This window comes from Triturus cristatus, chromosome 7 (assembly GCF_964204655.1).
Source record: "Triturus cristatus chromosome 7, aTriCri1.1, whole genome shotgun sequence".
Lineage (NCBI taxonomy): Eukaryota > Metazoa > Chordata > Amphibia > Caudata > Salamandridae > Triturus > Triturus cristatus.
Genome location: NC_140590.1, coordinates 754,976,733 through 755,000,958, shown reverse-complemented (window position 1 = coordinate 755,000,958; position 24,226 = coordinate 754,976,733). Strand labels below are relative to the sequence as shown.

At 49.9% G+C, this 24,226-nt stretch overlaps 1 protein-coding gene across 2 annotated transcripts in view; it reads right to left on the bottom strand.

The window, feature by feature from the left end:
• Positions 1-24,226, bottom strand: part of DNAH17 (dynein axonemal heavy chain 17) — a 14,992,541-nt gene that overhangs the window by 2,618,327 nt on the left and 12,349,988 nt on the right. For both annotated transcript variants that reach the window (XM_085617470.1, XM_085617471.1), the window contains one exon: positions 21,692-21,856. In XM_085617470.1, the coding sequence (XP_085473596.1) occupies positions 21,692-21,856 (165 nt within the window). The remainder of the gene's footprint in view (positions 1-21,691; positions 21,857-24,226) is intronic.

Below are 24,226 nucleotides of genomic sequence, written 5' to 3'. Positions count from 1 at the left end.
GTGGAAAGCGCGTGCGCTCTGTGTACATTGAGTGAGGCTGACCTGACCTCCCATAGGAATGCCTGGGGGAATTAATGTGTCCCTGGTAGTTCCTGATGCGTGGGGAGTGCAGGTGCGAGTTTGGTATGTGCGGACTCGTGTGATTAAATGCTGCGCGATGATGTGTGCGGCGTGACTGTGTCTAGTGTGGAAGTGCCACTTCTAGACGCTGGCATAAATGTGCAGTGACTGCCTGTCACGTGATTGGCTGAGTGAGGTCATGTGACGGGCTAGGGAATCCCCAGTCAGGAGGAGTCGCCCAGTGGTGAATGGGGAGATCAACAGCTAGATGGGTGGGAGGAGTACACCTGGGTCCTGAATAGAGCTGGGCTTTCCCCACACAATGCTGGCTCCGCCCCCTGTGGTGCGACTGATGACCCTGGCTTGCCCTGTGAATAGGGAGAGGGGCTGAGCAAAACAAAGTGCTCAAGAACCAATTGCATCTGGTTCGCCCCTCCCCTGCACCTTGAGTCAAAGGTATTATGTGTATAAAAAGGGGCTGTGTCCCCTTACAAAATGTTCTGCTTTGGATCCTGACAGAGGGGGGCTTGCTGCTGGTGGGGCCCAAGAGGGACCGCCATGGGGGCTACCTCCCTGCTGGAGGGCCCTGTGTGCTGGTCCCTGGGCCCTGCTTTGCCCCCCTGGACGCCTTCAGGACCTTTTGGACCTTTTTGCTGGTCCTTTTTCTCTGCCCAGGCTTGGTGCAGCCTGCTAGCGCCCTGGGAGCGCTATATCGCTTAATTTTGCCCCATAGGAGCGCTGGAGCTCCGCAGCGATGCGCTGCCGTCTGTTTGGAGGGAATCCCCATCGTAGGGATTCCCCCGTGATGCTGCCGAGAGCGGGTGCCCACCCCGCATTCTGATTATGCCTAGCGGGAGCCCACCCCGCTTATATGGTGCTTTTGGTGCGGGTGCCCACCCCGCTTATGTCTTTCATTTGCGGGTGCCACCCCGCTTCTGTTGTTTAAATTTGCGGGTGCCCACCCCGTATTACCAACATCGTACAATCACCGCCGCGGCCGCTCCGGAAGTCAGGCAGAGATTGCCTGGGACATGGGCGGGGCCTCCCTGGAGTCCGGAAGCCCCGCCCGCTGAAGAGAGGACGGCCCGGAAGACGGTGAGGCATCGCAGGGCTCCCATGAGTGGAGAAAGCCCCGCGCATGTTTCCTGGAGCCCCGGGTCCCAGGAGGGGGCCCGGGTGAAGAGGAGGCCTCCCGGTAGTAAAGAAGAGTCTCCCCCGTCGAGGAGAGGAGACCGAGTCTGCCTGTAAACCGCCCGGTGAGTGGGGCTGTGTTGGGTGTCCGGGGAAGGGGGAGGCCGCGCCCCCCCCCGCAGGCCGCCGAAGCCCCGAGAGTGCCAGTGAAGGCACAGTGTCCCGGTTTCCTGGGCGGCCCCGTCGGGCAGCGGGTCGCCCCCACGTTGGGGCAGTGATTGTGTCTAGAGCGCTAGTGCGCTCCATCGGGGGCGTTAGTTACCTTCTGAGCCGGCGTGCTCCAACACGGGGCACAGATGCTTATTTTTAGAGCCTGCTCGAGGCTCCAACGGTACTCAGAGGCATTCCCCTGGAGTTCGGTGCGAGGCACCGAGTCAGAGCGGCCCCGTGTGTCCAGTGGGCCGCTCCAACGCTATTCTGGGCATTCTTTGTTTAGAGTCCAGAAGGACTCCAACGTTGGGGACATATTTGTTTTAGAGCGCTCCTGCGCTCCAACGCTATGGGGGCCTGTTGTTTTCAGGAGCCAGTGTGCTCCAGGGGACATGATTTCCAGAGCCAGATGGCTCCCACGTTTGGCACACTGTTTGTTCTAGAGCCTAGAGGGCTCCAAGGATTGGCGCAGTTTGTTCAGTTTGTTCTGAAGGGCTAATGAGAGCCCCCCCCCCTGCGCCTATTTGCCTCCCCCAGCTGCGCAGCACTTAGTGCCAGCTGCAGCGTTTAGGCCCTGTTCTTGTCCCCAGTTGCCCAGCAAGTAGTGGGCAGCTGCTACGTTTAGGTTCTGGCGCAACCTGGACTCTAATGTGATTTTGGGTGCTAGGAAATGTACGGTGTAGTATGTTTGGCGCACCCTGTGTTCATGCTTTTGGTGCTAGGAAATGTACTGTGTATAGCATGTTTTGCGCACCCTGTGTCTTATACCTCTAAATGTGTTTTTTTATGACTAGGAGGTTGCTTTACCTGTTTCGGTTGATGGTAGGGAGAATGTACTTCCCTGTGTTATGTACGCCCCTAGAGTAGTTATACTTAGGTGGTTAGGTCTAATGCGTTAGACTGATGAGAAATTGCATAACGTGTTTGTGCCCCTGTGATGGATGCAGGATAGGTTTTATACCTGATGCTAGTGTGATGACGCTGAGGTCATTATTGCGCCAGTAGATACTGGTTGTTTTCTACAGTGCTAATTTGTGTTATGTTCTACATGTACACTTGGTGATTTGTGCTAATTCTGACAGTGGTCCATGTGGCCCTGTCCCCGTGTAAATAATCCCTTGTAAATTCTGCCCGTGCCTGGTGGCACATTGTGTAGTGTGTGTTTTTATCTAATGTGTTTTGGTATAATACAAAGGTTATTTTTATATAATACCTTGTGTGGAGTTTCCTTTGTGGTGGGCCTTGGGTGTTGTTGCTGGGTGCGCGCGCAAACGCTTTACACATCGCCTCCGGGATAAGCCTGACTGCTCGTGCCAAGCTACCAAGGGGGTGAGCAGGGGTTATCTTTGGCGTGTAACTCCCCAGCCCTGACTAGAGTGGTGTTTTCTGCCTGGCTTTGGCGCAAGCCCTAGCCAACCAGAAATCCCATTTTAACAGGAAGTAAATCGCAGTGCATATGCACTTGTTTCGGCACCAGCTTTTTAGCCTCTTCGACGTGGCACAAATTCCCCTGCTGTGTGGGCGAATTCCATGCGTGCGCAAATCGGACGGTCCCTGGCCATGCGACGCACACACCCACCGTGACGTCGGACGGCCAGGGGCCGTCCGACACATGGAAGAGGTTAGAGCTAACAATGGTGAGCACCAGCAGGTCCCGGCCCAATTAAAGCTGTGTCTGTTGGTGTGATAAATACAACTATACCAAACAGTCAAACTTAAAAATAATATTACAAAACCATGGAGCATTTTAATTTACTAATATTAAGCATTGCGTGTTATTAAAATATACGGTAGATCATTTATTTTTACCTTTTCTGCTGACGTTGTCGGGGTTTGTTTTCCGTTTTGCTACCACTGCTCTTTAATACTTTCACTAATCTGTAATACTTTTTATATACTAAACTCCAATATACGGCGAGATATATTGGCACTGCCAATGCTTGTTTAAGTTGAGTTGTACATTTTCTCTGGCACATTAAAAATGTACTGCATAAAGTAATAGTATATAAAGGGTTCTGGAGGGCACTTATAAAAAAATTTTGCTTCAGGAACAGTCAGTTTTACTAGAAAATATATTTTAAAAGCACTTCCTTTAGCTTATACATGAAATGTTTGCACATTCTGCGGCAGCCTGGCTTAAACGAACAAGTTACTTACCTTCGGTAATGCTTTTTCTGGTGGATACAGTATCTGCCTGTGGATTCCTCACCTTGTGAATATCCCCTGCGCCAGCAACATTCGGAAACTTTTGTAGCAGTCCACGCCGATGAGGTGGAAGACGACGTCACAGAGACACGGCTCCGCTCGCGACTCCGCTGACGTCACCGGCTCCATAAGAAGACCTCGTCGGCGTGATGACGTCAGTTACGCCCTTTTTTCCGTGCCTTCGAGGCACACGGACGGACTGACAGCAATATATACACAGTATACACAGTACATAATATACAAGCAACACACACAGTGTGGAGAATAAGTAGAAAGGCAAAAGAAACAACACAATGCCTTTGACAGTAATAAACATAACTTGAAACACCATCATATACTAAAGGTATACAAGGGTGGACAACAGGGAGGTGGGTGGGTCAGTGAGGAATCCACAGGCAGATACTGTATCCACCAGAAAAAGCGTTACCGAAGGTAAGTAACTTGTTCTTCTGATGGATACATCTGCCAGTGGATTCCTCACCTTGTGAATAGATTCCCACAGCAGTCCCACTCCAGGAGGAGGGTGTCCACCCTTCTATACCAGAAAGTCCTGAAGGACGGATCGAGCAAAGTGTCCGTCCCTCCTCACCTCGGTTTCCAAGCAATAATGTTTTGCGAAGGCGTGGAGGGAGGCCCAAGTTGCTGCCCTACAAATGTCCTCCACAGGAACGCCCCTAGACAAAGCAGAAGTGGAAGACTTAGCTCTAGTGGAATGAGCCCTTAAACCCTCTGGAGGTTCCTTACCAGCCAGGGAGTAGCATATCTCGATGCACAAGACAATCCATCTGGATAGGGTGCGCTTGTGCACCGCTCAACCTTTCCTGCAGCCATCAAAGCCCACGAACAGCTGGTCATCAACTCGGAAGTCTTTAGTCCTGTCCAGGTAGAAGCTCACCGCCCTCTTAGGGTCCAAGCGGTGAAGTCTCTCCTCCTCCTTGGAAGGGTGAGGGGGAGGATAGAAGGTAGGAAGGGTAATGGACTGCCCCAGATGGAAGGGAGTTACCACATTAGGCAGAAATGCAGCTCTGGTCCTGAGTACCATTCTTTCAGCATGAATGGTCAAGAACGGGGGTTTTGAACTTAGAGCTTGAAGCTCACTTACCCTCCTTGCCGAGGTGATTGCAATGAGAAAGACCGTCTTAAAAGAGAACAGTCTCAAGGGACACTTGTGTAAGGGCTCGAAGGGAGAACCCATCAGATAAGTCAAGACAAGGTTTAAGTCCCATTGAGGCACAATAAAGGGAGTAGGAGGAAACCTGTTTGTGAGGCCCTTGAGAAAACGAAGAACAATAGGTGATTTGAATAAAGACAGCTGATCCGGCAAGCAAAGGAAAGCCGACAAAGCCGATAAGTATCCCTTTACAGTGGCCACAGCAAAGCCTTGCTGAGCAAGAGAAAGGGCAAACTGCAGAATGTCAGATAAACGAGCCTTCAAAGGATCAATTGATTTCCCTCCACACCAGAGAACAAATTTAGACCACCTATAGGAATAGATAGATTTGGTGGAATGACGTCTGGCAGACAAAATTACATCTACCACATCGGGTGGGAGAGAAAAAGAATTCAGGTTGCCCGGTTCAATCTCCAGGCATGAAGGTGTAATCTCTGGAGGTGGGGGTGTAGAACCTGCCCCTCCAATTGCGAGAGGAGGTCGGCCCTCAGAGGGAGACGGAGCGGAGGGCACGAGGAGAGGTGGAGAAGATCTGAATACCACACCCTTCTTGGCCAATCCGGGGCGATCAATATAACTTGGGCCCGGTCTTGGTGAACCTTCCTCAGAACCAGAGGAATCAAGGGTATGGGAGGAAACGCGTAAAGGAGTCGTGAGCCCCAACTCAACTGAAACGCGTCCCCCAACGCTCCCTGCATCGGATACTGGAGACTGCAGAATCACGGGCAGTGAGCATTCTCGAGAGTGGCGAACAGGTCCACCCGAGGAGTCCCCCACATCCGAAAGACGTGACGAACCACCTCCGGATGGAGCCTCCACTCGTGGTCGGCGGAGTATTGCCGACTGAGACTGTCTGCATGTATGTTCAGAACCCCGGCCAGATGATTTGCCATCAGACAAATCTGATGGTCCTGAGCCCAGGACCATAGACGCAGGGCCTCTCTGCAGAGACAAAGAGACCCCACTCCTCCCTGCTTGTTGACATACCACATCGCGGTAGTGTTGTCTGTCAGGACTTGAACTGACTGACCGCGAAGTGAAGGGAGGAAGGCCTATAGTGCTAAACATCGCCCGCAATTCTAGAAGGTTGATGTGAAGCAACCTTTCCTCTGGAGACCAAAGACCCTTGATCTCCAGATCCCCCAGATGCGCACCCCACCCTAAAGTGGACGCGTCCGTTATCACTGTGGCCACCGATGGAGGTAGATGGAAGGGCTTTCCTTGGGACAGATTGCCCTCCACGCTCCACCAAGACAGATCCACTGCAGCTTCTCTGGAGATCCTCACAGACTCCCTGAGATCTCCTCTGTGCTGATACCACTGCCTGCGGAGGCACCACTGGATGGCCCTCATGTGCCAGCGTGCATGGTTGACCAACAGAATGCAGGAAGCAAACAGACCGAGCAGGCGAAGGACCTTCAGGACTGGAATGACCGCTCCATTGCAAAATAAAGGAATCATTTCCTGTATGTCGAGAATCCTTTGATGTGGAGGGAATGCTCGACACACAGTAGTGTCCAGTACCGCACCTATGAACAGGTTGCGCTGAGAGGGCACCAGGTGAGATTTGGGCACGTTTATCAAAAAACCCAATCTGAACAACAGCTGAGTTGTATCCTGCAGATGATGAAGCACCTTCTCTGGCAACTCCGCTTTGATCAGGCAGTCGTCCAGATAGGGGAAAACGGAAATCCCTGACCTTCTGAGATGGGCTGCCACCACTGCCATCACCTTTGTGAAGACTCGGGGTGCAGTAGTAAGACCAAACGGAAGGACCGCAAACTGATAATGTTGCGACCCTACCGTAAACCGGAGATACTTCCTGTGCGACTTCAGGATGTGGATGTGGAAATACACATCCTGCAAGTCAATCGACACCATCCAGTCCTCCTGATTCAGCGCTTGAAGAACCTGCGCAAGGGTGAGCATCTTGAACTTCTCTTGCTTCAGATAAAGATTCGAGATCCTGAGGTCCAATATCGGACGCAATCTGCCGTCCTTTTTCGGAATCAGGAAATACCGGGAGTAGCATCCCTGACCTCTCTCCTGCTCTGGAACCACCTCTATCGCACCTTTCTGTAGTAACTTCAGGACTTCCTCCTGTAGGAGAAGACGGTGGTTCTCCGAGCAAACCCCTTGACAAGGAGGGTAATTTGGAGGGAATTCCCGAAAGGGAAGGGCGTACCCATTTTCTACAAGATCTAGAACCCAAAGATCTGTAGTTACAGATTCCCAATCTTGTAGAAAATGGGTAAGCCGGCCCCCCACAGGACCAGCATGATCCAGAATGGCGGATCTAGGGCTGCTTTGCGGTGGTGGGAGGGGCTGAGGAAGAGGAGGAGGAGGAGGAGAGCTGACGGCCACGTTGGCGAACCCCTGATTCTACCTCTGTATCCTCTAGATGAGGAGCCTTGCTGCTGCTGCTGCTGCTGCTGCTGCTGGGTCTGTCTGTAGGAACGAAAGGATGCCCTTCCGAACCCTCTGTACCTTTTAAAAGACCCCCTTGACTGGGACAGAAGGCCCAGAGACTTAGCCGTTGCCTTGCTCTCCTTAAAACGTTCAAGAGCAGCATTTGCCTTTTTGCCAAACAAACCAGATCCATCAAATGGCAAGTCCAACAGAGTCGATTGTACATCCTAGGAAAACTCCGAAGACTTCAGCCACGCACTCCTCCTGGTGGCAACAGAAGATCCCATGACCCTTGCCACTGAATCCGCCGTGTCCAGCCCACTTTGGATCACCTGGCGTGCTGACGCCTGGGCATCAGTCAAGATTTCATTAAAACCAACCCTATCCTCCTCAGATAGTTTTGGCGCCAGCTTCTAAGCAGAATCCATGAGCGCATGTACATAGCGTCCCAAAAGGCAAGTGGCATTCGTTGACTTTAGAGCCATGCTGGCCGATGAAAAGACCTTTTTGGCTCACTGATCCAGCCTTTTAGCCTCTCTGTCCCCAGGAACTTGAGGAAAAGCACCCTTGGATTTCCCTGAACAAGCCGCCTGAATCACCAGGCTCTCAGGCGATGGATGCGATGTTAAGAACTCAGGGTCCCCTGGAGCTGCCCTATACCTCCTAGCAACCGTCTTAGAGACTGCAGGAGCAGAAAAAGGCTTACGCCACACCTCCAACACAGGGTCAATAATGGCCTCATTAAAAGGCAACAACGGTTCCGAAACTGCAGTAGGAGAATGTAACACTTCAGTCAAAATGTTTGATTTGAACTCCGTAGTTGGCAACTGGAGATCAAGCAGTTCCGCAGCCTTCCTGATGACTGCATGATATGGAGCCACATCCTTGGAGGGTTCATCGGACGGTGGAGTAATCTCCCACTCAGGAGACAAATCCAGCCCACTAGCTTCCTTAAGCTCCTCAAACACCTCATCAGACTCCACCAGCTCTCCTTCCTCTGCTTCCTCCAGAAGGTACCTCCGCTCATCAACCACTCTCTTCTGGACCGAATCCGTACACCGTGTTTGAATCCGACGGCGCCGGCGTCGAACGTGGATCCGCAGGAGCAGCCGGCGTCGAACGAGGTCGAGCCGGCGCCGGTGAAGATGGAAGCGGCGTCGACGTCCTCGGCGCCGGTAGATGCCAAGACGGCGTCGCTGGAAAAAACGGCATGAAAGGGGCCTGCGGATAGACTTATGGCACCCCCAAATTAAACGCCATTGGACCCATCGGACCCGCAGGTGCACCAGTGGTGTACATGGCTCTAGCGAATACCCCGTACATAGCATTTAAATAATGCGAGGGGTCCTGACCTGGTCCAGGGAATGCAGGGTACTGGTCAGGCATCACCGGACTCGGGCCAACCGGCGCCGACGGTGGAATAAGCGGTGTCGCAGGCTCACCCGGGACTTGAAGATCCTCAACAGGAGACGGAGCCGGAGATAAATCCGGAGCCGGAGATGGAAACGGCGTCGCAGATGGAGCGGGAGCAGGAGAAGAAGCCGGAGCCGGCAAAGCCACTGGAGAAGAAGGAACAGGAGGCGAATCCGGCACGGGTGAAGGAGACACCGAGTCCTTTCGGCGTCGAGTTGGCGACTTCGATTTCGGAGCCGAACTCTTGTCCGAGTGGTGTCGAGAAGAGCGTCTCCTCTTCTTCTTGTGCTTCTTGGCTCGTGAAGCATGCCCGAAGTCGACTTTGACGCCGACCTCGATCTCGACCTCGTCCTCGACTTCCTTCTTCCTCTCTTCTCCTTTTTCATCCTTGCGATGAAGAGCTTCGCCTCCCTTTCTTTGAGAGCCTTCGAGCTCATCTTGCGACAGCAAGAACAACCATCCACATCGTGGTCTGATGACAAGCACCACACACAGTCATCATGTGGATCCGTGATCGACATGTGTTTGCCGCACTCACGACAAGGCTTGAAGCCCGACTTCCTTGTCGACATCTTTCTTGAAAAGGAAACAGGGAAAACCCAGAGAAACACAAATTAACAATGAAGCTACCAACAGCGATTCCCGAAATCCGTTGGCGTCGACGGCGCGGAAAAAAGGGAACTGACGTCATCACGCCGACGAGGTCTTCTTATGGAGCCGGTGACGTCAGCGGAGTCGCGAGCGGAGCCGTGTCTCTGTGACGTCGTCTTCGACCTCATCGGCGTGGACTGCTACAAAAGTTTCCGAATGTTGCTGGCGCAGGGGATATTCACAAGGTGAGGAATCCACTGGCAGATGTATCCATTAGAAAGAGTGTAACACAATTTCAAGATAGTAACTTATACAGTCAGTGTTTTCTGTCATAGGCTGGGATCTTGTATCACTACAAATACAGAAGTCACCAGTCCCCAATGTGCCAACAAGGTTTCAGTATTGTGACTTGGTGATTAAACACACAGACATATGCGGTGATTGCACTAACCAACTGAGATGTCATTACAAGATTATTTACCACTAATTAGTTGAACTTTAATTTATTTTACATTTTAAGCCGTATGTGTTACTTTACCTGAAGATGAAAGACCGAAATAGTAATTGTTTTTTTTTTCTTCTTTTAGGTATGTCTTTGACCGTGACCCCACATTCACCGACTCACTCCCAGTGCACACTACTTCTATGTATGCACTTTAACCGCCATAGGGGCTTCCGCACATATAATGAGTCTGAACTGAAAGACGTGGTCTGCTGGCAGTGCGGAGCTCAGCAGTAAGTGTTGGTGCAACTGCTAATTATACCGACAGACTCGAGCACAGGAGGAGCTTTTCAATGCCCCCAGACAGCCCTGAGAAGCAGCCAGCAGAGGCCCCTCAATCTGCATTGACAGGCCAAAGGACAGACCTCTAACCCCAACCGCGTGGGCGATCTTGTCTGGCTTTTATTACAACACCTGATGCAGTGGAAATGAAAAATTGACAACAGTACTCACCAAAGGTTTTAGGGCAATGAGACTGGTACCAGCTTATTTTACAGTGCGAATGACGCTCCCTCAACTTGGTGCCTGGTGCAGTGGCACTGGTCGCACCACCCTAAAGCCAGCGCTGGCTTTAGTCACTGGGAGGTGTGAGCCTAAATGAGCTGTCTACCACTGATAGAGTTGCTTGATTCTGCCTGTCACCAACTTGTAGGGCTTAGTAGGAGCTCCCCATCCCCCCCTTAAGCAGCTGAAGTGGGGGGGCTCATGACGCCACTGGGCAGCAAGGATCTCGACAATCAAAAGACCTGACTTGTCCAAAAGCTGTGCATCCTCCCCAACACTTGGAGGATTTTATAGCACTTTGAAAATAATCTAGCATCTGCCTTGGGGTGGAGGAGCCATCCCCCTGCATCCATAGGCACCAAACGCACTTGTCCGGTACCCATGTTGCTGGCAATTGGGCCAACTGAAGGAGCAGCACATCAGGAGAAAGTCTTTGTGGCTCTAGGAAGTCAGCCCATTTCTCTGCTGAGTTTCGAGACGCTAGACCCTCCAGTAGCCCCCCTGCACCAATACTCTGAATATCGGGGAACCTGCACCAGCCAAGGCTTGTTTGTGTCCAGTCCGGACACCACAGATGTGCAAAAACCTGCCCTATCTTGTTTTTCCATCCTCTGCAGAACTGACCAACAACCTTAACAGCCTCGACTTCTAGTGGCAGCAAGCAAAGACCTTCTGCACCCGAGCTCCACAGCCTGGGCCGTGACTCCTTACTGAGTCACCTTGGTCTAGGTGTCCTCATAACCTGAGACTCCTCCCCTTTGGGTTCTCCCAGACTTGTCCCTAAGTCTCCCCCTGCAGCCTCTTTGTTTCAGGTACCATTGACTTTACCAGTGTGGTGCTCCCAACCGAGGGCCGGACTGGCCGTAGCAGGCACCGGGTGTTTCCCCGGTGGGCCGCCAGGTTGGACTCCCCCATCCCTGCGGCCGGTCCGACTCAATTGCCAGGGCTGGTTTGCATTCCCAGCCAGGCCCAGTCCTAACCAGCACCCCTGCACCCGGACACCCCAGGGCAGGTAAATCCAAACTGCTGGCGGGTCTTTGGATCTATGCCCCTAAGCACCTTAAATCCTAAAGGGCACCCCCGAACACCGACTGCAAGCATATGTTTGCTGTTTATGTTTTTCCTCCCAAAGAACATTACCGCGTTCGAGGCTCATACCTCAAAAATCGTTATTCGAGCATTTTTACTGATTTGTGAAATCGATAACTCTGAAAGTACTTAACTGATTCCAAAGATATGTGTCGAAATTCATATAAGTGTGTTATTTTTATAAATTGGTCTCAGATTTCTTCTTGAATGTGTGTCTGATTTATTGACTCAGTATGTACAACAGCTTAACACTACCCTCTAATAAGCCTAAGCTGCTCGACCACCCCAACACAAATAGCGTACGATAGCGGTCTCCTGGACTTTATGCATGGTTGCCCTTACAATGGTCCACTACATTAAAAGCCAGCTTCCTACAGTAACTTATTTATAATGTATCATTCCAAAAAGACAGGATATTTTAGAACCGCAAATTAAGAAATAAAGTGTACAAGGCTAACAAAAGAGTGGCCTAGTAGCAACGTGGCTTGTCGATTCTTGCAAAATAAATGTTAATAATTTAAAATAAAGCATAACGGAGGATAGACGAGGAAACAATGAAAGAGAAGAGAGGCGTGTGGCCTGGTACTCGTGTGCAGCGGCCAGGCTCTTGTAAAAACGATTTTTTTAACTGAAAAAGAAAAGCAATTTAGTAGGAAGGAAATGGGTGGGTTTGGGGATGGAGAGTGATCCAACTGTATGTCTCTGGAGAGCATGCGCCCTTGCCTCAAGTTCAACATGGCAAGCCGTAGTATATTGATTTCCACCTCAGCACACGACAGGCGTGCGTGTGTGCGTGCGCGCCAATGAAAGGGAGTGGAGGTCAGAGGAGCGCACCAGCTGCAAATTCCTTACACAAGGGCGACTACTGTCCTCTCTGTGTTGCAGAGGACTGACAGTAGTGGAAGCTATACCAGATTCACTAAGCACGTCAGGCCTTTTCACCTGTTCCCTGTTAGGGGAGGGTCTATCAGCATCTCCCACCATTTACAATTGCCTGCCAATCCCATGCAAACAGGCAGTGGCGTAGCAAAGAGGACCGTCAGCCCAGGGCGGTACATGTTTTGGGGGCGGTAGCCTCCCTACCCCGGTCTTAACTGCGGCATTACCAGAACCAGCCTATGCTCTGACACATGGCCATGGGGCGGCACCCCGCAGGTATAGCCACCCCCCTGCTCTTACATATGGCTGCGTGGCAGCTGCCACATGGACCGCCACAGGCGACAGGTAACTGGTCTAGCTACTCCACTGCAACACGGCCTTTAGGCCCATCTCTGTGTGACGTGAATGGCACCTGTATCAGTGTAAATTAGAGCAACAGGAGTGAGTTGAGTGTGCGTGAGCCATGCGACCATGGAAATATTAGCTTCCATTGTGAGTGTAGTCAAATCCAGTCTTCCCAAAGACTGCGGGCGAGGAAGGGAGCCCAAACCACTAATAGGAATTTTAGGTGCCATTTCAGATATTCCAGTATGTTTGTAGTGAGCCAGACTATAGAATGTTTAGTACAGGAAATAGTGGGTTCCTTTAAAGCCAGGGAGTCTTTTCCCCTCCTCTTACCTGGCCTTTATTCTTTGCGAGAGAAACCTCTTACCACTTGGTGGATTAGGTAGCTGAGACAGCCTTCTTACCTTTAGTGTTCTTGTCTTGTTCTCTTCTAAGAGGAGAACCAAAACAACCACTACAAGCCTCTTCTTTACTGATGTGGGTGCTACAGTTTCTTATCAGCAGCAGGCACCAACACAATTGTTACAAGTGCACAGAATCTTTGTCTGGACATCAACCTCCTGTGGGTCACACCAGACCACCCACCCCTCCCCCCCACTTCCCCTCTCTTTGACAGAGATGCCGGCAGGTGCATCCTATCTCAACAAAAAATACACTTTTTGGACCCAACACCATGTTCAAAGGGTTGCAGCAGAGAGGTACTACTGGCACTCACACATGACTGTGAAACGCAAATAATCTGCTGGCACTGACGATATTACCCCAGAGATTCCTCATCGCCACAGTATCGGGCAATAGTAAAGTTACCGTTATAACGTGTCCATATTAGTACCAGTAAGAAATGCCGCTGTAAATAATATATATTTGCATCGATTTTGTGAGGAGTAACAAAGTGATTTTCTTTTAAGCGAAAGTGCTGAGTGGACAGTGATTTGTTAACTTCTATTCACCACCTCCCTTGGATTTAGCTACCCTGAGAGTCAAGTGCTTAAGGAGTGCACTTGGTTGACAGTATTGGGTCCAATGATCCTGGGAGACAAGTTTTAACTGGCTCGATTTACACAAACTCAGCCCAGTAACTCCTGCCTGCCCCAGGGCTCCTACAGAAACCTCCCACAGGGGGGCTGCAAAAGATGAGCATATGGGTGTTTAGCAGACAGTAGAGAGCATGGGAAGCCATGTGATCTCAGTTCTAAAATACAAATGAAAGCAGTTTTCCGACAGCAGCACTGCAAGGATACAACTTCAACTAACATGATTGTAAAAAAGCCAGGCTCCTGTAGGACAGAAAAAAAGGAGTAGGGAGTAAAGCCATTGAATAAGGAGCATACAACTGAGATAGACAATACATTCATCCAGTCACGAGCAAGTGGATGACCCAAAGCCTTCTCTTTGTATCATACTGCAGAAAAGAGGTCTATGACCAAAAAAAGCTGAAGCCATCTGTAGGCAAAACCTAAAAAGAACGCGGAGTAAGCAAAAAATAAAATGAGGAGACCCCCCCTCACCAGAAGAAAACAAGTTACTTACCTGTAACTTTGGTTCTCCAGTATTGGAAACTTTCATAGATTCCCATGCTTGTATCATTCCCCGCCATCGGAGTGGGAGTCCCCGGTATACATAAAATAGCAATAGAAACCATTACCAAAACATAAACAAGGCCTAGGCCCATTCTTATTTTGCAACCTATCCACCTCTTTTTTGTAAAAGAGACCAAATAAATTGAACAACCAATCAGATTAGCTTCACCCCTTAGAACCTTCCTGAGAGAAGCTCAGAGCCTCAGATTTTCGTAGCTGTTGTGTAATCCCACCACTGAAGGTACCAGAGGCTGAGTTTTCCCAGGGGAGGAGGGTGGGTTGCATGGGAACCTATGAAAGTTTCCAATACTGGAGAACCAAAGTTACAGGTAAGTAACTTGTTTTCTTACTCCAGTATTGGAACTTTCATAGATTCCCATGCGTGTATCACAGTAGCTAGCAGTTATCAGCACATTTTTGGAACCATGACCATTATACAATCAAGAACAAAGCAATAGCACATACAACATAATGATAATTACAATGGTCAATCAACATTGTTAGAAACCATAGAAAATATAGAGACATGAGGTACAAAAAATGTGCAAGAGCTGATAAAACAGTAACATGGAAGGAGGGATGAAAGGGAAAGCTCACTGGTACTGCAAGAGGTTCCTCAGGACTGCCTGGCCCACTGCTGTGTCACTCTTCATTGCAGAATCCAGGCAGTAATGCCTTGTAAATGTATGAGCACTGCTCCAGGTCGCTGCACTGCAGATCTCCCGGATAGGAACTCTGGCAAAGAGGGCTGTCGAAGAAGAGATCGCCCTCGTGGAATGAGCACGGACCCGCCCTTCCAGGGGCTTGCCCGCTGCTCTGTGACAATACTGGATAGCGCTGGTAATCCAACAAGCAATCCCCTGCTTGGAAAGGGGAAAACCCTTACGAGGGTCACTGAAGGACACAAATAATTGAGAAGACTTCCTGAAGTCCTTAGTACGTTGTAGATAGAATTTTAAGCACCTCTGAATGTCGAGAGAATGAAGTGCCTTTTCTGCCGGAGTAGCCGTTGAGGGAAAAAAGTTTTAAGAATAACCGGTTCATTCAAATGAAAGTCCAAGGGCACCTTTGAACCTAGGGTTGGTACGCAGAATCACCGTCCCTTTTTTGAACTGGAGAAAAGGTTCTTAAATGGTGAGAGCCTGTAGTTAACCCACTCGTCTAGCCGAAGTCAAGGCTAGCAGAAGAGCTACCTTCCAGGAGAGGAATTTCAAATCCGCCCGGTGTATAGGTTCGAAGGGAGGCTTCCTGAGTTGGGCGAGAACCAAGTTGAGATTCCAAAGAGGAGGAGGAGGTTTGACTGGAGGAAAAACTCTGAAAAGGCCCTTGAGAAACAGTTTAATTATCCTTGCCGACCAGAGCGACGGCCCTGAAGACTAGCGTCGGAAGCGAGAGATGGCTGCAAGATGCACCTTAATGGAAGAGTGAGCCAGTCCCGATTTTGCCAATGAAAGAATATATGGAAGAACTTCATACAGTTCAGACTTGAAAGGATGGACACCCTGTTGCTGGCACCAAATGCAGAAACGCTTCCACTTCAACCTGCATGTCTTGTTGGTACTTGGTGCTCTAGCCTGAGAGAGAACATCTCTACATTCTATTGAAAGGGTCAAACCAAGAAATTCTCGCTGCTCAGGAGCCATTCTGAGAGCTGCAGAGACTGCGGATCTGGATGCCAGACTTGGCCCTGGGACATAGTCAGCAGCGAAGTAATCGGCTGCTATGGAAGTGGGAGGTGCAGGGATAGAAAGTGCCGTTCTGTGAACCAAAACTGTCGGAGCCACACAGGAGCTATCAGAATCATCTTGCAGGGTTCCGCTTTGAGCTTCCGGAGATGTCTGGGGATCAGAGGAATGGGGGAAAAGCGTAAACAAATGCGCCTGACCAGGCCATCGAAAGCGCATTCACCAACGATCCCGGATGGTGAAGCCTGCTTGCGTAAAATCTGCATTTCCTGTTCTCTGGCGTGGCAAAGATACATTGAAGGTTTGCCCCACCTGCGAAAAACCTTCTGTAGAATGGAGTGGTCCAGTTCCCATTCATGGCTGACCGACTTCAGTCTGCTCAGCGTATCCGCTGCCTTGTTGAGAACACCTGGAAGGTGCTCCGCCTGAGGTCATATCTTGTGCCGGATTGCCCATTCCTAGATTGTCTGGGCTTCTTCTGACAACAGCCGAGATCTGGTGCCGCCTTCCTTGTTTATATAATGCATGGCCGTCATATGGTCTGTACGTATTAGAACTGCAGACTGCTGTCATCATGGAAGAAAAGCCTGCAAGGCCAGGCGAATCGTTCTGAGCTCTAGCAGATTTATATGCAAAAGACGATGCTGGAGTAGCCGATGGCCGCTCACCTGAAGGCCTTGCAAAACTGCCCCCCCAGCCCTCCAGCGAGGCCTCTGTAGTTATGTGAGAAGCAGGAGCAATCCTGAAGGAAAGGCCCTGAGAAATGTTTTCCTTGTTCGTCCACCATGATGCGGCCTCCCTCATGGCCACGGTAACTGAGAGCTTGTCGTCGAAGGATCCGTCGACTTGGCGCCACTGCAAGTCCAACTCTTCCTGGAGAGGACGCATTCGCAACCTGCAGTGAGGGATCAGAGGTATGCAGGAGGAAATGGACCCTTGAAGGGACTTGTAGAGGCGAACTGAAAGTGACTGTCTTTTTAACAGCCGAGAGGCCATGTTCATCAATTTTTCTTGCTTCTCCAGGGTCGGAAAAACCTTGTTGATGGATATGTCCAGAATGGCTCCCAGAAATCTGGCTGTTCTGGATGGACAGAGAGCTGACGTTTCTCTGTTGAGTGTCAGTCAGAGATTGTCGAACAGGCGTGTGCATGCTGTGACTGATTCTTTTGCTACGTGTCTGGTAGGAGACTTCAGCAACCAGTCGTCCAGGTAAGGGAAGACCTGTTGTTGATGTTTCAGAAGAAAAGCTGCTACCGGAGCTAATACCTTTGTAAAGATCTGCAGATCGGAGTCCAAAAGGCAGAACCTTGAACTGAAAGTGGTTCTTGGCCACTGTGAAGCTGAAGTGGAGACAGGGTTTTGTCTGCATACATTGCTATGTTAGCATAAGCGTTTTTAGAAGTTAAACGCCATCTTGCCACTCTGCTGCTTTTGCACACGACACTATAGGTAGCTGTTATTACAAGTAAAACCGCTTGCTTTTTCTTCACATGAGAACGGTCTGTTGTTCACATCCCTAGACGTGCACCGCAACCTTAGTCTGAACACTGTGTGCAGAAGCAGTCAAGGTCAAGGTCAAATAACAATGTATGCTGTTGAATTCAGGTTGATCGGCCCACGCTCTAGACACAACAAGCACACAGCTGCAAATATCTGAAACTCGGGTGCCTTTAATATTGCATTTGCATGCATGATTCAGACACTTGGAGAAAAGCTTTCCAGACACAGAGAGCAGAGCTGATCCTGTGATGTGATTCACCTAAGCTGATCTTTGAGGTATGGGGTTCCCCATTCAAACCTAGAGGCCTTCTATTAGTATATAAAACTAGCTTACTAGCCAGAGGGGAGAGTGGTTCACAAGGTATTATAGGACCTGTTTCCACTATCATTATAATATGATTTCTCCCTTCATTTTCTATGGAATTGTAACACTGCTGATGGTTTAATTTCTAATCATTTGTCTGCTTATGTTAGCCAAAGTACTGCACCTTAGAGCAAGCAGTTAAAAATAAACATTTAAAACTTTTCCTTGTCTCGGATTACTCTTATTGTGGAGTGATATGAGAATAATAACGAAAAGGTGTTTCTGATCCCCACCATTCCTGAGAGTACTCTAAGTCGCTTGTTCTGGGTTGTCTAATCATTAGTCACTTTGAGATGACACGGAGAACGAATGAGACACTGATGCTAGTCGGATAGGGGTTTTGGGTACTGATGTGAGTTTTTTGGTACACCACAATTCACTGAGGTCCTGGTTTCCTGCGCATAGTTCTGTGCATGAGCAGAATCCCTGCAACAAAGCGAAGAAACCTCCTGTGAGCTGGATGTATAGGTATGTGAAAATATGCGTCCTCTAGATCCAATGTGGCCATGTAAACCCCTGAGTCGAGAAGACAAAGAATGTCCTGCAGAGAAACCATCCGAAATCATTGTTTGATGAGATAGGTGTTGAGCTCCCTCAGATCTAGAATAGGGCGCCACATTTCTAAGGTCTTGCAGACCAGGAAGAACCGGGAATAGAAAACCTCTTCCCGCTGAGAGAAGGGGACCAGATCTATCGCTCCTTTGAAGAGCATTTGATGAACTTCCAATCATAGAAGACGGAGTTGTCTTGATACAGTGGCGCGAGGGGGCTTGGAAGGTGGTGCTTGGCCGAACTCCAGAGTATGGCCGCATTGAATGATCTTCAGCACCCAACAGTCCGATGTTATTCGTTGCCAGTTGTGGAGGTAAAGTGAGATTCTGCCTCCCACTGATGTTACAGGAGGAGAAGGGACAGTAGTCAGAGCCAGCAAGCCGCTATTGACGCTTTGAGGCGTCCCTCCCCTGGCGTCCTTGTTTTCCTCTGTTAGACAATCGAGAGAAAAAAGAGGATTGATTTTGCCATTGGTTGTAACTCGGCCGGTAAGATTGTGAATTCGATGAATATGAGGAATACCGTTGTTGCTGGTACCCTTCTCTATAAGTGGCATTACCTCTCCCTCTGGCTCCACGGAAGGGGACCTTGCGATACTGCAGAGTCCCTAAGGATCTTGCAGTCTCCGTGTCTCTTTTGATATCCTGGAGAGCATCTTCTATATGCTTCCCAAAAAGCGCCTCGCCGAAGGGTAGATCCAGGATCTTGTTCTGGACCTCAGGGCGGAACCATGTAGACCGTAGCCAGCCTTGACGCTGAAGGACTGCAGCGCCCGCCAGGGAGCGGAACACAGTCGTAGTGATGTCCATTGCACAGTCAATCACTTCAGCCGATGTTACCTTTCCCTCCTGAAGAATCTTCTTCGCCTCTTTTTTCGCCTCTTCAGGCAATTGGTCCAGATATGGGGAAAGATCACACTACATATGGCGATCATAGCGCCCAAGTATCGCCAAGGCGTTAGCGGCTCTGACCAACAGACTGGACATGGAAGAAAACCTCATGCCCGCATTATCCAGGCGTCTTCCCTCTTTATCTGGAGGCATTGTGAAAGGAGCTGAAGGATTTCTCGATTTTCTTTGGGCTGCCTGAGAAATGACAGAGTCTGGCTTAGGCTGACTGACCAAGCAAGCCGGGCTATCGTCTGGAGCCTTATATTTCTTTTCAAGGCGAGGCAAAACTGGAATCACCATAGCAGGATTCTTCATTACTTTCAGCCCCTCATCCCAGACGTGGCCAAAAATAAGAATTGAGCGAACCGTCTTCCTGTAAGGTTCCTTGAAATCATAGAGGAACCATTCTGACTGCTCCATCTGCATGGGCAGCTCAAACCTCCTTGATGCCCTCTCGATCAATTTATGGAAACCCCCTATGTATGCAGGGGGGAATCCACCAGTGCTGTTGTAGGAGAATCCGGATCAGGAATGACAGTCATCCCACTTTGCGTCAGGATCTGGTAGTGCGCCAGTTCCCTGGTCTTCATCAGAGGTGTCATCGTGAACGAGAGACACGACCAGAGGTGTGTCTTAAGCCTTAAGTGTTGGTTGAGGTGTTGGCAATTGGAGAATAGCAGGCTGAGCAGGAGGAACAGCCGTATCTGGTACCAGTATAGGAACCGAAGGCTGCGTCGCAAATCTCCTTTTATAGTCCACAAAGATAGATTGCAAGTCCGCTAGTAAGGAGGAGGGTATGGAGACCATCTCCTGCTGGTAGTCCTCTTGATAATCTGAGGAAGGATCATACTGTTGCTCCTCTCCGTAATCCCCCTCCAAGTCCGTGTCTTGGCACTTAACATACAATTGAGAAAGGCTATTCGCATAGGCGAAAGAACCATCATCTTCTTCAGATCCCTCTTCTTCCAGAAGGAGTGCCGGAGGTAGAGGAGTTCCCCTCCTAGGGGATGTCATGTCAGGTGTAATTTGGTGCTTTTTAAGAGATATAGTAATTTTTTCCGCAGTCAACGGGGCCGTCGACAACGATGACGGGAGAATCGTTGACGAAGAAAGGGACATCGTCAACGCAGTCGTCGTCGAGACCATCGACACCCCAGCCGTTGTCGTAGTTGTCGATTTGGTCGTGGCCTTCACCCTCGTCGTCGACATCCTCGTCGACGTCGTCAGCACCATCGACGACGACACCGGCATCAAAGTAGTCGACGCAGAACTCTGCAATACTATCGGTGACGATGAACTCACCGTCGACGAGCCCGTCGACGGAGCCATAGATGAAAGAGAAGACTGGGACTGTACCTTTGCTGCTTTCATCTACGGAGTCGTTGACCGCTTCGTCGGCGAGGGAGCTTTTTTCATTGATTTCACCTCAGAAGAGAGTGAAGAGGGCTTTTTGAAAGTCTTTGGAGCCGCAGGAGGAGAAGATGGAGAAAATGAGCTGGATTTCCTCTCAGACCTCACTCCCTTAGACAGTCCTTCCCTCTCCTTTACACCCCAGTGAGGAGATTCGCCAGGACTTCGCTCTTCAGACCTATGAGAGGTCTTTTTTAAGGCCTTACCAGGACGTTCCTCGGAAGGTGAAGGGGAAACTCTACCCCTTTTTGCAGACCTTCTGGAAGATGTTGCAGAGGCTGTGTCATCACTATCACTGGAAACCGGTTTCTTCCTTGACTTAAGCTTCTGGAGCCAGGTCAAAAGATGTCCCTCATGATCTCTTAGAGTTTTTGTAGTCTGCAGCCTTGTGGTCCGGGTACAAACAGTAAATACAGTCCTTATGTTTGTCCTCCACATACAACCTCTTATTAGCACAAGTTGCACAGGTTTTAAAAAGAGCTTTCTTTTCTTTGTCAGACATTCTGACACGAAGCCCGAGCAAGTTGTGAAGAAAAACTGGTGAAAAAACTGTAGATTGAAGGATAATAGGAACAAACTGAGCAGAGCCCAGGGGAGACTCCCTAGCATAACGTGCGGTAGAAAATCTGAGGCTCTGAGCTTCTCTCAGGAAGGTTCTGAGGGGTGAGGCTAATTTGATAGGTTGTTCACTTTATTTGGTCTCTTTTACAAAAAGAGGTGGATAGGTTGCAAAACAAGAATGGGCCTAGGCCTAGTTTCTGTTTTGGTAATGGTTTCTATTGCTATTTTATGTATACCGGGGACTCCCATTCCGACGACGGGGAATGATACAAGCATGGGAATCTATGAAAGTTCCAATACTGGAGTAAACAGAAGTGCCTGGATTGAGTCCGCCTCATTAGCAGATGTGCAGTAGGCACACAATTTCACCAAGGCTGGTATCTCTAGATACTGCAGAGATCATCTGCCAGGAAAGTGTAGTCCATGGCCTCTCCAATGACCTGGTGGACCAGGGGCTAAATGGCCACCTCTGATATATTTGGTGATGTTTTCTCCTACTGATTGTCATGTTCTATTGTGTAAAAAACATTTTGCAACTGATATCACTGTTGTCCTATGAAATTGTGTAAACAGCTTTGCTTTTCATCCCAAGCCTGGAAAGTGCTTCATAAAACTGAAAATTAATAAATAAGTTCCTTACTTTTTCTTCAATTTCAGTGGCAGTGCGCTTTGTGGTCTCTAGGTTTTCCACCAAGGCAGTATCTCCCAAAAAATCTCCTGATGCAGCAGAGAGTCGAGCAAGCAAAGAATCTTCAAGCTCCTTTAAAACAATCTTGAATTCATTCTGTTGCTGTGTTAATTTTGCCTAGAACATAACACAAATTCAATAATGAATATTCCCTTTCACCTTATAAAGGAGACTGCAAATGTACAACCCAGACTTTAAATAAGATTCCCCTTGTGTACTTGCTTTCCTCCACACAGACTGACCAGTCTACTACGGTAATCTCCTTTCCACAATTAATGAACAAGTTACTTACCTTCGGTAACGATGTCTCTGTAAGAAACATTAGTTAGCTAGATTCCTCACCTTAGAATATCCCCAGGCGTCAGGCTGGATCCGGAAAGATTCTTCGTCAGCAATACCCCTTGCGCGTCGCTAAGCGTCGTCTGCGGCTCCGCGTCCGTCGTTGGCGTCGTGCGCCGGAATGACGTCGTCGGAGTACTTAGACGCCGCTCTCGCGCGCTGACGTCAGTTCTTGTACATAGCTTTCCGCACCAGGAACGCAGAGCCTTGCAAGAGACCGACACTGGTGCCAAAAAATCTAGGGCCCTAGAAAGGATAGCCTTAACCCTAGATGTCGGTTCGCAGAATGGGGAGGATGGGTGGGGCGGTGAGGAATCTAACTAACTAATGTTTCTTACAGATACATCGTTACCGAAGGTAAGTAACTTGATTACCTGAAAGAAACACGTTAGTTAGATTCCTCACCTTAAAATAGATACCCCAGCAATACCAACCCCGGTGGTGGGTCTGCGAACCAAGATCACACCAGAAAGTCCTGGAGAACTGAACGGCCAAAGAAGCCATCTATCCAGACTTGGCTGTCCAGGCAATAATGCTTGGCAAACGTGTGCAGAGAGACCCACGTCGCCGCCTGACATATGTCCTGCAAGGGAACTCCCCGTCCCAGGGCAGTAGTCGCCGCTGTGGCCCGGGTGGAATGGGCTCTCAGCCCTACAGGAGGGTCCTTTTTAGACAAGGAGTAACAAGCTTTTATTCACAATACGACCCACCACGAGATGGTCCGCTTGTGTACTGCCCTTCCCTTCTTAGCACCCACGTATCCAACAAAAAGCTGGTCGTCCACCCAGAACTGTTTGGTGCGGTCCAAATAAAAGGACAGCACCCGTTTTGGGTCCAGACGGTGGAGCCTCTCTTCCTCTTTCGAAGGATGCGGAGGCGGAAAGAAGGTGGGCAACGTGACAGTTTGCCCGATGTGAAAGGGAGTCACCACTTTCGGAAGAAAGGAAGGACGAGTCCGGAGGACAACCTTGTCCGGATAAACAGAAAGAAAAGGAGGCTTAGACGATAGAGCCTGGAGCTCACTCACCCGTCTAGCCGTGGTGATAGCTACCAGGAAAGCAGTCTTAAGAGTCAGAAGACGAATGGGACAATTGTGAAGAGGCTCAAAGGGAGCGCACATCAGAAAAGTCAAGACTAGATTCAAATCCCACTGAGGCATTACGAAGGGGAAAGGAGGAAACATGTGAGTAATGCCCTTGAGGAAACGAGAAACAACAGGGGATTTGAAAAGAGAAGGCTGAACAGGAAGCCGCAAGAAAGCAGAGATAGCTGAAAGATAACCTTTAAGCGTGCCCAGAGCAGAGCCCTGGTGGTCCGAAGAAAGAGGAGAACCTCAGAAAGAGGGGCGGAAAGGGGATCCACAGCCTTTGCTGTGCACCATGCCACAAATGTGTTCCACCTGCAGGCGTATACCGTTTTTGTGGAGGGACGCCTGGCTGCCAGAATAACATCACAGACTTCAGGAGGCAAGTCAAATGGCATCAACTGTCGCCGCTCAATCTCCACGCATTGAGGTGGAGACTGGACAGGTTCGGGTGGAGGACCGTCCCCTGCTGGAAGAGGCAGTCGTATCGGGGGGTCGATTGACATACTGAGTAGCTCGGGATACCAGTACCTTCGTGCCCAATCCGGAGCCACTAAGATGACTTGGGCCCGGTCGCGCCGGACCTTCTTCAGCACTCTGGGCAGAAGTGGTATAGGCGGAAAGGCGTACAACAGACCGCAACTCCACTCACGACGAAAGGCGTCCTCGAGCGAGTGCCGCATTGGAAACTCCAATGCGCAGAACTGCGGACATTGCGCATTCTCTTCGGTGGCGAATAGATCTAACCAAGGCTCTCCCCACTGCAGAAAGAGACCTTGCGCCGCGTCCGAGTTTAGACGCCATTCGTGATCCATCATGCACCGGCGGCTGAGTTCGTCTGCTCTGGCGTTCAGAGAGCCCGCCAGATGTTGAACCACCAGGGTGATGCCCTGGTGCTCCAGCCATGTCCAGAGGCGCAGAGCCTCCTGACAAAGGGTCCACGACCCCACCCTGCCCTGTTTGTTGCAATACCACATGGCAGTGGTGTGTTCCGTGAACACCTGCACCACACTTCCCCAGACAGAGGGAAGGAATGCCTTCAGTGCAAGCCGGATCGCTCTCAG